Genomic DNA, 13,218 nt, shown 5'->3' with positions numbered 1-13,218 from the left:
GACTGAAGGGTCCCGTGTTCGATTCCGGTCAAGGGCATGTACCTGGGTTGCGGGCACATCCCCAGTGGGGAGTGTGCAGGAGGCAGCTGATCGATGTTTCTCTCCCATCGATGTTTCTAACTCTCTATCTCTCTCTCCCTTCCTCTCTGTAAAAAATCAATAAAATATATTTTAAAAAAAAAAAAGGACAGTTAACAGTCAACAACTAATACGATAACAGTAACAGTGAAGGGATTCATGGTCTACCTCCTGACACCCGGGCACACTGGCTGTGCCCCGAGGGGTCCGGAAGAAGGGAAGTTACAGGTCACCCAAGCGTCCCACAGGGGTGCTATCTTAGACGCAAAAAGACAATAGGTCCCTAGGACGTGATGCCCGCTATAAACTGCTTTTAACTAAAGGTTTTCATTTCAGACCGTCCCGTGTGGTCCCTGTAGGTCTGAGTTTGCACGGCCGCCATGCAGGCCTCCCCTGAGCTGGTCGGGTCAGCCTGAGGCCCTTTCATCCTCAATAGTTTACACTTTCCGTTTAGTTAATGTTTTGTGAAAGGTGCAAGCCTGCACGCAGGTTCTTTTTTTTTTTTTTTTTTTTACACGTGCTGTCCGGTTATTCCAGCACCGCTTACCGCACACAAGCAGAACGAAACGAGAAACACTGTCCTTTCCCGATGGAGCTGCCTGTTCTCTGTGGAAGGTCGATGGCCTGTGTTTATGTCGATTCACTTGTGGGCGCGGCTCCGCCTCACGGACCCGTCGCCTGGGTTTCACCAGCGCCACCCTGTAGCTGTGCAGTGAGGCTTGAGGTCAGGAGGTCAGGCCCCCAGCTCTGCTGTCCTTCAGTGTTGAGTTGGCCACCCGGCCTGTTTCTGTCCCCAGGAGCTGCAGACTGTCCATACCCCCCAAGTAACCGGCTGGGGTTTGGGTTAGAATTGCATGGAATCTACAGATGGAGTTGGGACGATCTGACATGGGCGACAGCGAGTCGTCCTGCCCCTGACCGTGGAGCCCTTTGTACATTTCACACCTTTGCTTTATTTCGTGAGACTTTGACCGTGTCAGGTAGGTCGTCTACAGGTTCGGTTAGATGTCTGCCTGACTCTCTCCCCTTTCTTGGTGCCATGGAAAGGGTTTGGTGGTTCTCATTGCGAAGGCCAGTGGCTCGCCGCTGGTTCATGAGAAAGCAAGTTGGCGTGTGCACCCTCGGCTCATGCACCTGGTTTCCAGGAAGTAGCTGATCGATTTGGGGGGGCGTGTTCTACCTAGAGAATTATGCCGCCTGTGGACACCGGGAGTTCCGTGTTTTCGCTCCCAATCTGCACAGCCTCGGCTCCCCTCTCGTCTCACATCAGCGAGAACTTCCGGGGGGGCTCACGCGGGGAGGGTGCTCGGGGACGTCCGCGCCTCGTCTCCAAGCTCAGCGGGAGCATCGCTTCCTCACCTTTAAGCAGCCGTGGGGGTGTGGTCCCTGCTGCGGGTGTCCTAGTCCTTTCTGCTCAGAGTTGGGGTGTGTGTGTGTGTGTGTGTGTGTGTGTGTGTGTGTGTGTGTGTTTAAATATATTTTTATTGATTTCAGAGAAGAAGGGAGAGGGAGAGAGAAATAGAAGCATCGGTGATGAGAGAGAGTCATGAGAGTGAAACAGGGAAGGGCCCGGCGGGGCTGCCTCCGCTCACTGGGGAGTCCGAGAGAAGGGGGCCTTGGGGAAGGTTCAGGGGGCCCCGGACGAGCTGCCACTGCCCACAGCTCCCCTGGGTACAAGTGCGATGGGGCCCCTAGAGGTTGGGGGGTCTGGGCTGGGGGGGCATGGACGGGCTCCTCGGCCGGGGCGCACAGACAGGCATCCTTGCTGGAGGGCTGTGACGGCTGCACTTGGGAGCCAGCAGCAGGCATGTCTGACAGATTATAAGCTTCTGTCAAAGCAAAAATATACGCTCATCATCAGAACTGATGTCAGAGGCGCCCGCTGGTGTGGTTCCGTTGGTCGGGTGTCGTTCCAGCCACCGAAAGGCTGCCGGTTCCATGCCCGGTCAGGGCACATGCCCAGTTTTGGGGCTTGATCCCAGGTAGGGGACGTGCAGGAGGCGGCCAATCGATGTTTCTCTCCCTCCCTCTCCCTCTCCCTCCCTCTATCTCTGAAAATCAATGAAAAAAAAACTTTAAAAAACTGCCCTGGCTGGTTTGGCTCAGCAGATGGAGTGTCGGCCTGCGGACTGAAGGGTCCTGGGTTTGATTCCGGTCAAGGGCACAGGCCCGGGTTGCAGGCTTGATCCCCAGTGTGGGGCGTGCAGGAGGCAGCCAATCAACGACTCTCTCTCATCATTGATGTTTCTCTCTCTCTCCCTCTCTCTTCCTTTCTGACATCAATAAAATTATATTTTAAAAATATTTAAAAATCATGCAGTGCTTGCTTTGGCAGCACAGACATTAACGAATAATCTTGTCAGAGGTGAAGCACGTACATGTGTTCACATTGCGGAGCCCCTTGATTTGCGGCACGCCGCGTTCACGAGGAAGCGACTGGAGCCCTGTGATCGCTGTCCAGAGCTGCCCGTGTTTCTTGCAGGAATTTTGGGGGGATTCTCTGGCCTCTTGAGGACTGGGGTCAGGTTTAGGGCCCACAGCAACCTTCTTGGTGCTGTGAAGCCATTGTTCTTTAAAACTGTTTCTCTAGCCCAGAAGTAAGAAGGCATTTGGTGACTAAGTGCAATTAAGTCGCAAACGTGCTCACGCGAATGCTGCAAATGCTCCCCGGGCAACGGCACGAGGTGCTGAGGGCTGAGACCTGGACCTGCTCTCCTCCTGCTCACGTCCTGCTCCTCAGCTTCTCTGTCAGCGCCGATGGTGTGGGCCCCTGGCAGGAATAAAAGCAGCTGCTCGCAAGTGAGGGGGGCTGCAGGGAGGAGGCCAGAGGGCAGAGCAAGGGGGGCTGTGGGGAGGAGGGGAGAGGGCAGAGCGAGGGGGCGGCAGGGAGGAGGGGAGAGGGCAGAGCGAGGGGGCTGCAGGGAGGAGGGCAGAGGGCAGAGCGAGGGGGGCTGCAGGGAGGAGGACAGAGGACAGAGGGAGGGGGGCTGCAGGGAGGAGGGCAGAGGGCAGGCGTGGCTGACACAGTTGGGACCCCCCCACCTGCCAGGGGCTGGGCGGGGCCTGTGCACAGTGCCCGCTGTGAGTCGGTGACCCTGAGGGGAAGAGAGGCGCACCTGCCCCCCGACCCACAGAGTCCCTCCGGCCGCGTCCTGAAGTCCAAGAGCAGCCTCTGGCGGTGTCCCCAGTGCAGGGAGGGCAGTGCCCAGCGGGCAGGACGCCCCCCCAGGCTGCCCCTGGGGGTCAGGGCTGTCAGCCTCCGCCTCCATGGCCGGCAGCACCGGCTCTGGAAGGAGGAGGAAGCCAGCGGACTGTGCGGGCGGCGCCTGCTGGGCCAGGGTGTGTGCCACGCAGCGGAGCTTTGAAAGGAGACACAGAGGCGCTGACTGAACGCGCAGCAGGGCCCTGTGAGCCGAACTCCCTCGCGACGGGGAGCGGCGAGGCGTTCGCAGGGAACCTGCGCTTCAAAGGCCCAGAGCGCAGTGCCCTGCTCCCGTAGGAGCCACTCCAGCCTCCGCATCTGGCAGGGGAATGGAGCCTGGTGTGTGGGTCACCCCGGGCCCTCCCCGCCCTCCCCGCCCTCCCCGCCAGCCCGGCACCACGGCCTGGGTGCTGGGGGTCACCCGGCCAGCTCAGGGGAGGCCTGCATGGCGGCCGTGCACACTCAGACCTACAGGGACCACACGGGACGGTCTGCAATGAGAACCTTTAACTAAAGCCGTTTACAGCGGGCATCGCGTCCTAGGCCAGCACCTTCCCTGACAAAGACCAACTTCCATCTTCACGGAGCCTGTTGTCTCTAGGATCACACACCTGTGGGAGGCGGGGGAACTTGTAACTTCCCTTTTCCCGACCCCTCAGCGTGCAACCAGTGACCACAAACCCCCTCACTGCCACTGAGTTAAGTGCTGACGGTGAACTGTCCTGCGCCCACCCAGTGAAAGAGCCTGTGTCCATCACTCACTCTTCATCCAATCGCAGAGGTGCCCCCTTGCTTTCTCCCGCCCCCTAGTCCACCCCCAGTGGAGTTCCTGTCACCGCCTACCGCTCCTCCTCTGACTGTCATGCATAGAACAAGGTGAACCCTGCTATTCTCCGGGACATCGTCCCCGTCCACTGAGACTCTGCTTCCCGGCCACTGTCCACGGTTTGGCTCAAATAAACTCACAAACATTCTTCACAGGTTTGAATGTTTGTTTGTATGTTTTTAAATATCTTTTTATTGATTCCAGAGAGGAAGGGAGCGGGAAAGAGAGATAGAAACATCTATGATGAGAGAGAATCGTGGATCGGCTGCCCCCTGCACGCCCCCTACTGGGGATGGAGCCCACAACCCGGGCCTGTGCCTTTGGCTGGAATCGAACCCAGGACCCTTCCGTTTGCAGGTCAACACTCTGTCCACTGAGCCACACCAGCTAGGACTGTCTTCTTACGTTAACAAGCCGAACCCGTGTGTGTTGACGTGGGAAGTAGGTCAGGAAGTCTGCTGGTGCCGAGAGTGACACGTAGAGATCAGAGGGAGTCGGGGTCTCGGTGCCACCTGTGGGGCCAGCAGGGGCCACTCGCAGAACGTGACCCGCGGGCAGCCACTGGCATCACAGGGCCGGGCACGGGGCTCGCTGCCGGGGGACGCCAGGGGCTGCCCGGAAATACTTCTGCCGCGTCTGCGTGTCACCCGGGAGTGGAGGCGGAACCTCGGACAGAGGAGGAAACGCAAAGGATCGGGGGCCGTCATGGGCCAGGCTGGGGAACGCTGGTGCTGCCGCTGCGTGTTGCGGGGTCCCGCCCGGGGCCAGCGCACACCGTCGCCTGTCGCTCTCCTCAGCGCCCTCCGTGCAGGACATCGGCCGTCTCAACCCTCCACGGCGGAACTTGGGTAATGGCATCGGTGGCCGGTGAAAACGAATCCATTTGCTAATTCACGCGCCGTCTCCTTTTATAACAACGTGACACGGTAAATGACAGCCAAGTGTGAGACACACCGATGACGGACTGTAGATCCGAATGCCGGTCCAGGAAGCGTGAACCGGAATGAAAGACCAGGGGCACGGGAGACCCCTGTGAGGTCACAGGGCCTCGCGTCAGGCCCAGGGTCTGCCTCGGAGCCTCCGGCTGTCGGAGCACAGCCCAGGCGCCTCCACGCATGTGCTGCGTGGAGACGGAACCACAGCGGGGAGCACACGGCTTCCTTACCGCCCGGCCCTGAAACACGCGAGGGCGATGTTTCAAAGTTCGTACATGTTCCACGTTGCCTTGTTCCGGCCTCTCCCCTCCTGTGTAATCCTCCCTGGCCAGAGGTCTGTGGGATCTGACTCACACACTGGACAACCCCCTTTAGACGTGCAGCCCGAGGCCCCGCTGCCAGCGCACCCACAGGTGAGCGGCCATCCCCACGGTTCGTTTTAGGATTTTTTATTCCCCGGCTCTGAGCGGGCCCCTGCCCCGCCAGCACTGGCCGGCAGCAGCCAGCGGGACCGCAGAGCGGGTGCTCCCCGTGGCTGCCTCCCCGACTGGGCCGGTGTTCCCGAGGCGCCCACATGGCCGCACGTTTCCGTGCTGAACTGTTTGTTATTGCCCGACAGCATTAGCCCCTTTCGTCTGTTGCATAATCAGATCTCACCCGTTTCCGTCGAACTGTCACCTTCTGCGCGGTGCTTCTGTGCGGCCACATTCCCACCACAGCGCCGGGGCAGCCCCGGGGCAGGCCAGGCGCCCGTGTTAACGCAGAGGGAGACTGGGTTGTGTGACGTGACTGGTTAGGGGGGAGATGAAGCAGAGATGACGGGGCGACACCGCGTGTGGCTGTGGAACCGAGGGCTCGGCGCACGGCCTTGCCGCTGGTCAGCCGCGTGTTGCGTCCGTTCTCCTGGGAAACGTGCTGTCCTGGAGGCGGCCTCGGGGTGAGGCTGGGCTGGGCCTCACGTGGAGGCTGAGCGGTGCCTGGGGAAGCCCGGGCCACGACGTCTGGGTGGACGAGGACACAAAGGGCCCGAGGAAGGACTGTCGGGGCTGCTGTGGCCCCGGCGACAAGAACCGAGGGCGTCGGCCAGGCAGGGCCTTGGAGTGCAGGAGGTGGGCGCAGGGAGCGAGGGTGAGCTGATAGCCAGCAGTCTGACAGTGTCACAGGGTGAACAACAGAAACGTGTAAACACACTGATAGGGGCGGGAGGCAGAGGAGGAGGAGAGAGGGGGAGAGCCAACCAGCCCCTCCTCTCCCTATGGCTGGGCCCCTGGCGGCCCCTCCTCCCGTGTGGCTGGGCTTCTGGCAGCCCCTCCTCCCTGTATGGCTGGGCCCCTCCTCCCCCTGTGGCTGGGCCCCCTCCTCCCCGTGTGGCTGGGCCCTGGGCGGTCTTTCCAGGGACAGACAGAAGCAGGCACTGGCCACCCCGTGTCCGGTGCCAGGAGACAGGCTCTGCTGGGTCGTGACTGCAGCCTGGGAGCCCGCAATTCCCAGCAGGCCTGTCCCTGGGCTGACGGCTGGGCACGTGCGGTGGGGGCAGGAGAGGAGGGCCTGTGTCCTGTGGGGGATGGCGTGTGGGTTGCAGGGGGAGCCAGGCCCTGGCCAGGGGAGCCCGCTGGCCTCCACGTCCCTGAGGAGACAGTTCCATCCTGGGGTCACTTCTGGGCACCCGTCTGCAGGTCTTTCCACCCCTTTTCCTGTCGGAATCGGCTTCTCAGGCCTGTGTTCCCTGTGGACGTCCCGCTGTGTGCATGTTATGTGACATGTGCACGTTACAGAGGCATACAGACATGTTCACAAACTGCAGAGGCGTGTTGCAGACGGGCATGTGCATCGTATAGACACGCTACATGTGCGTGGCATGGACTGTAAGATGGCGTGTTCTTTCCTGTGTCGCATGCTGCATGCACTCCACCTGCTGTGTGTGCGCATGATGCTCAGATCGATGGGCTGTCACTCATTCCCCCGCAGAGTGTCTGCTTGCTTAGGACCACACCACCTCGCTCCCGGGGCCCCGGGGAGCCTGGGGACACCCGCTGTCTGTCGCTGAGACACCCATTCGGGAATGGCAGTCTGTTCTTGAGATTCTCGTGCTATGGAGCAGTTGACGCCCAATCACCAGGAACCCCGGCCGCTGCCCAAGTGGCCCCCGGGACGGGTGTCCAATGGTCCCCGCTTCCACGGACGTTCGTCTCTGCTGTGCCCCCGAGTCTCACGGCGCCCCTGTGTTCTCTCCACAGACCAGCCGTACCCGTGGTCCCCCACGCAGCCCTTCGATGAGGAGAGGTACTCCCCCGCCCCCAGGAACATGAAGGGGCTGTCGGGGGGCCGGGCCCCGCCACAGCTGTGCTCCGCCCACACCTGCGGCCTGGCGCCCCCTGAGGACTGCGAGCACCTGCGCCTGGGCCTGGGCCCGGACCCGCGCCAGCCCTACCTGCTCAGCCCCCCGGCCGGCTGCCCGCTGGACCCCCGCCGCTGCTCGCCGCGCAGCTCCGTGCACTCGGAGTGCGTGATGGTGCCCGTGGTGCTGGGCGACCACGTGTCCAGCAGCACCTTCCCCCGCATGCACTACAGCTCGCACTACGACGCCCGGGAGGACTGCGCCGGGCCCCACGCGGGCGCCAAGGCCAACCGCATCCCCGCCAACCTCCTGGACCAGTTCGAGAAGCAGCTGCCGCTGCACAGGGACGGCTTCCACACGCTGCAGTACCAGCGGGCGACGGCCGCCAGCGCCGAGCCGCGCGGCGAGAGCCCGGGCCGCATCCGGCATCTGGTCCACTCGGTGCAGAAGCTCTTCACCAAGTCCCACTCCCTGGAGGGCTCCTCCAAGGGCAACGCCAACGGGGCCAAGGCGGACGGCCGGGCGGAGGACCACGCCCACGGCCACCACGCCAAGCACGGCAAGCGCAGCAAGAGCAAGGAGCGCCGGCCCGAGGGCAAGCACCGCTCGGGCCTGAGCAGCTGGTGGAGCTCGGACGACAACCTGGACAGCGACAGCACCTACCGCGGCCCCGGCCTGGCCCACCGGCACCTGGCGGACCACGTGGCCCGCTGCTACCCCGAGCCGCTGCCCGGCCCCTTCGGCGACCTCTCCCTCAAGACCTCCAAAAGCAACAACGACGTCAAGTGCTCGGCCTGCGAGGGCCTGGCCCTGACGCCCGACGCCAAGTACATGAAGCGCAGCTCGTGGTCCACGCTGACCGTGAGCCAGGCCCAGGAGGCCTATCGCAAGAGCTCGCTGAACCTGGACAAGCCCCTGGTGCCCCCGGAGATCAAGCCGTCCTTGCGGCCCTGCCACTACCTCCAGGTAAGGGGGCTCGGGCGCGGCCTTTGCAGAAACTCGCACCGGGCGCAGGCTGGTGTGTCTGCCCCGGGAGGCAGCCACGCGTGCCCGTGCGAGCACTTCCGTCGCTGCCAGTGCCATTAGCAGAACTGGGGGTCTGGTGATTTTCTTTAACGCAGGTGTGTCTGTTCACAGTCGTGCGCGCGCACACACACACACACACACACACACACACACACGTGCGCGCCGGCAGACCACAGGGGCTGCAGGCTGTGTGCCGGGTGAGAAGGACCCGCCCAGAACCAGGAGTCCCAGCGCCCAGGGCCCCTGCGTCGCGGGCGTCGCCATCGGGGCAGATCCTCGCTCAGCCGCCTCGGGAGTCAGGAGCCGCGTGTCACTCCGGCAGCTCCGGCCGCCGTCCTGGTCCGTTGTCCAAACCCGGTGGTTCTGGTTCCGAGGAAAGGCTGACCACGTTACTTTTACAGGAGGGTGTCTCCCAGGAGACAGGCGGGTGGGCGGCTGGGACATCCCCGGCGTAGCGACGCGGGAGACGTAAGGTTCGCATGTGGTGGGCGAACCCTGATGATCGGCAAACGGGAAATGCTCACCGGTTCTCAGATTCTTCACGGTCATTGCTAGAGAAGGGAGCTCCCGTTCTGTCTATCACATCACGGGAGTCTCCGAGGCCGTGTCCCCGGCATCTGAGGGGGTGCTGCGTGGGGGCGTCCCGCCTCCGACCCCTGAGTCTCCCTCCCGCTGAAGCTCGTCGGTCCCCCCCCCCTTTCTGAACCCTCCCCTCTGCCCTCCTCCAGCCCCTCTCATGCTTTCATTACGGACAGCACTGGTCCCATAAGAGGGGGCGTGAGTGACCTATCACACCCCACGCAGGCATCACGCTGCACCAGCACCAGCCAGGGAGCGGCCAGGACCCTCCCCCCCGCCCCCTCCCACTCAGGTTCCCTGAGATGAGACAGGGCCCACGCAGGCCAATCAATGCTCTGTGCTTGTCTGCACGGAGCCCGGGGCGAGGGCTCTTCCTCTCCAAACGTAACTGCAGATGGGAAGGCGGAGGCGCTGCAGGGGCAGCGGGCTCCCTGGGGGAGGGCCTGGCCCTCCTGAGTCCTGTGCCCTGCCAGGATGCACTCTCCGCGTCGGGTTGAAGCTGCCTCGTCCTGGGACGCGGCTGGGTGGCCTCCTCCTCCCCTCTGTCCTCCGGGATCCCGCCTGGCGTGCGGCGTGCAGTGTTCGGGGGAGGGGGGGACTCCTGACCTTGAGGCTCCCCGTTGTCACACTTGCGTCTCCCCAGCGGTCTGTCCTGTTGTGGGGCTCACGGGAGCTGAGCCCAGCACTCCCGAGAGGCAGGGGCACAGATGAACCCGCAGGTGGCCTGCCCGGGACTCCCTGTGGGCCGTGAGCCGGGTGCCGACCTGTCTGGCTGCCGGGAGGGGGGCGCCGAGGACTCTGCCCCGGCCGACGGGGTGTCCCCGAGCGGGAGGGAGAAGCAGACGCTGCACAGTCTGTGCCTTTTCCACCCGAACTAGCGAGATCTGAGCGGAACAAAGGGTTGTTTTGTATTTTTATTTATTTTCTTAATTCCTTATTGATGGAAGTATTATATATGTCCCCGTTTCCCCCCACTGACCTCCCCCAGCCCGCCCCCACCCCCCAGCCCAGGCCTTCATCCCCCTGTTGTCTGTGTCCGTGGGTTCTGCTTAGATTCACTCAAGGTCTTCGGTGGATCTCGTACCCCCCTCCCCCACCTCCCTTGCCTTCCCTCTGAGGTTTGACTGTCTGTTCGATGCTTCTATGTTTCTGGATCTATTTTTTTCTTTTTCTTTTTATATATATGTTTTATTTCAGAGAGGAAGGGAGAGGGAGAGAGGCGGAAACATCCATGATGAGAGAGAATCATGGATCAGCTTCCTCCTGCACGCCCCACACTGGGGATCGAGCCCACAACCTGGGCAAGTGCCCTTGGCCGGAATCGAACCTGGGACCCTTCAGTCCGCAGGCCTGTGCGCTATCCGCTGAGCCACACCAGCCAGGGCTCTGGATCTGTTTTTGTTCATCGGATTATGTTGTTCATGAGATCCCACGCATGCGTGCGATCGTGCGATGCCTGTCTTGGTCTGACTGGCTGGCTCCGCTCAGCGTAATGCTCCCCAGGCCCCCCACACTGCAGACAAAGGGTGCTTTTTGGTCTCACCTGGCGCAGAAGGCGGCACTGGCATCAGAGGAAGACGCTGTATGCGTCCGAGGTCCGAGCAGACAATGGGCGAGTCAGAGAAAATGAATTTGTCCCACTTGTTCCCAGAAAAGGCCCTTGTTTTCCTGTTTCCCAGCAGCGGGCCAAGTGTCAAAGGTCGCCTTCAATGCCTGTCACCTGAGTGGGTGGGCGAGTTGCAGCTGAGTGCCCGCCGCAGGGGCTTCTGGGGCAGGAAGGTGGGACCCCGCGTGGGGACCGCCAGGTGCCACGCACCACCTCCTTCCTCTTCTGTGTCTGCTGCGTCCTCCTGCCCCACCCGGGTGACTTCCCTTCCAGCTCTCGGGTCGCCCCGCGCCCGTCCGGAAGGACGCAGCCTAACCGTTACCCGTGGTTTTCCAGGTCCCGGAGGGCGTCCTCATCCACTTCTCTAGCAGGTCCTCACTTCTCCCGTGATGTCCCTCTAGCGCTTTGTGATGGGAAAAGCAGTCACTTCCTGCTCATGTCCGTTTAGGGTTCAGGGCCAGCCCCGGGGGCACCGACAGGTCTGCGTGCCTAACGTTCAACGATGAATGACCCTGAAGAGCCGTAAGCCCGGCCAGTGAGGCTCAGTGGTTGAGCGCCGGCCCATGAACCAGGAGGTCAGGGTTCGATTCCCGGTTGGGGCACAGGCCCGGGTTGCGGGCTCGGTCCCCGCAGGGGGCGTGCAGGAGGCAGCAGTCAGTGATTCTCACTGGTGTTCCTCTCCTTCCCTCTCTTCTCTCTGAAATCGGTGAAAATAAGGAAAATACATAGAAGCGCCGTGTCTCCGTGCCTCCGGACGCTCGCTCCCGTGGAGCCGGCCGCGGCCTCGGCGTGAGGCTGACGTGTCTCTCTCCCCCAGGTGCCTCAGGACGAGTGGGCCGGGTACCCGCCCGGGGGCAAGGACGAGGAGATCCCCTGCCGGAGGATGCGGAGCGGCAGCTACATCAAGGCCATGGGCGACGAGGACAGCGGGGAGTCCGACTCCAGCCCCAAAACGTCGCCCACCGTGGCCATGCGGCCGGAGCCCTTGCTCAAGTCCCTGGGACCGAGGCCGCTGGGAGGGCTGCAAACGTAAGACCCCAGCGCGCTTCCTGTGCCCCTCGCGTCTCAGCCCGCTCCCCACGAGCCACCGTGGCCGCGGGCCCGCTAGGAATCCTTTCCGGGTGAAAATGTCAGCCGATGGCCATCAACGGCCCGTCCTCCTGGAGAACGTAGGGCCTTTCCCTACTGAGCAGTAACTAAGGAAACAGACTGACGGCTTCTCAGCCAAATGCTCATTGAAAGCAGGTGACACGGCAGCGTGTCCATCGATGTCTTCTCAGATCACTGCAGTCAGTCACAGGAGCATGAGTGTGAGTGTGTGAGTATGAGATGTGTGTGCGAGTGTATGAGTGTGTGAGTGTGTGTGAGCATGTGAGAGGTGTGTGTGTGTGTGTGAGTGTGCCATGACTCTGTGTGTGAGAGTGTGAGTGTGTGAGGGGTGTGTGAGTGTGTGTGAGCATGTGAGAGGTGTGTGTGTGTGAGTGTGTGTGCCATGACTCTGTGTGTGAGAGTGTGAGTGTGTGAGGGGTGTGTGAGTGTGTGTGAGTGTGCCATGACTCTGTGTGTGAGAGTGTGAGTGTGTGAGGGGTGTGTGAGTGTGTGTGAGCATGTGAGAGGTGTGTGTGTGTGTGTGTGCCATGACTCTGTGTGTGAGAGTGTGAGTGTGTGAGGGGTGTGTGAGTGTGTGTGAGCATGTGAGAGGTGTGTGTGTGTGAGTGTGCCATGACTCTGTGTGTGAGAGTGTGAGTGTGTGAGGGGTGTGTGAGTGTGTGTGAGTTGTATGAGTATGTGTGAGAGAATGTGCATGGATGGTATGTGAGTGTGCCTGAGTGTATAAGTGTGCCATGACTGTGTGTGAGGGTGTGTGTGAGTGTGCATGCATGTGAAATGTGTGTGAGAGTTGTATGAGTGTGTGAGAGAGCATGTGCAGATGGGTAGGTGAGTGTGTGTGAGTGTGCATGAGTGTATGAGTGTGCCATGACTGTGTGTGTGGGAGTGTGCATGAGTGTATGAGTGTGCCATGACTGTGTGTGTGAGTGTGCATGAGTGTATGAGTGTGCCATGACTGTGTGTGTGTGTGCATGAGTGTATGAGTGTATCATGACTGTATGTGTGAGAGTTTGTGTGTGTGAGTGTATGTGAGCATGTGAGATGTGTGAGAGTTGTATGAGTGTGCATGAGAGTGTGTGATTATGTGTGTGAGAGGCGTGTGTGTAAGCGTGAGTGTATGTGAGAATCATAATATGACTTTTTTTACCATGATTTCATAAGTGCACGTGTAGGCAACACATTTTTGGCGGGGTGAGGGTAGGAAATGGCTAATTTTGCGAATAATAGAGCCTAAGCTGTATGTTTGTCCAAAGAGACATTTCATTTCCAACGTGTAGAGAGAGATGGCGGTTTGGTGAGTGGCCAATCCGGTGGCTGCGAGAACCTGACGCCTCTCGGCGCCCCCGGCCACCTGGTCGCGGCGCTGGGCTCGGGTCCACGCGTGGGACTGTCCGGTCTGGGGTGAGCCCCGCGGCTCAGCGGCAGGTCGGCCCCTGGTGCTTCAGACGTGGCACGGGAGCTGGTGGAGGTAATGCGGGGGGGGGGGGGGGCGTTTCCGGGCATCCCCTCGGCGCCGGC

The 13,218-nt window shown here is 61.3% G+C and overlaps 1 protein-coding gene across 1 annotated transcript in view; it reads left to right on the top strand.

The window, feature by feature from the left end:
* DLGAP2 (DLG associated protein 2) overlaps positions 1–13,218 on the top strand; it is a 110,966-nt gene that overhangs the window by 50,812 nt on the left and 46,936 nt on the right. Inside the window, exons 3-4 of the mRNA XM_036301650.1 lie at positions 7,279–8,345; positions 11,408–11,619. Coding sequence (XP_036157543.1) covers positions 7,347–8,345; positions 11,408–11,619 — 1,211 coding nt within the window. The 5' untranslated portion in view covers positions 7,279–7,346. The remainder of the gene's footprint in view (positions 1–7,278; positions 8,346–11,407; positions 11,620–13,218) is intronic.

This window comes from Myotis myotis, unplaced genomic scaffold (assembly GCF_014108235.1).
Source record: "Myotis myotis isolate mMyoMyo1 unplaced genomic scaffold, mMyoMyo1.p scaffold_m19_p_3, whole genome shotgun sequence".
Classification (NCBI taxonomy): domain Eukaryota; kingdom Metazoa; phylum Chordata; class Mammalia; order Chiroptera; family Vespertilionidae; genus Myotis; species Myotis myotis.
This window is presented reverse-complemented; position numbering and strand designations above follow the sequence as displayed.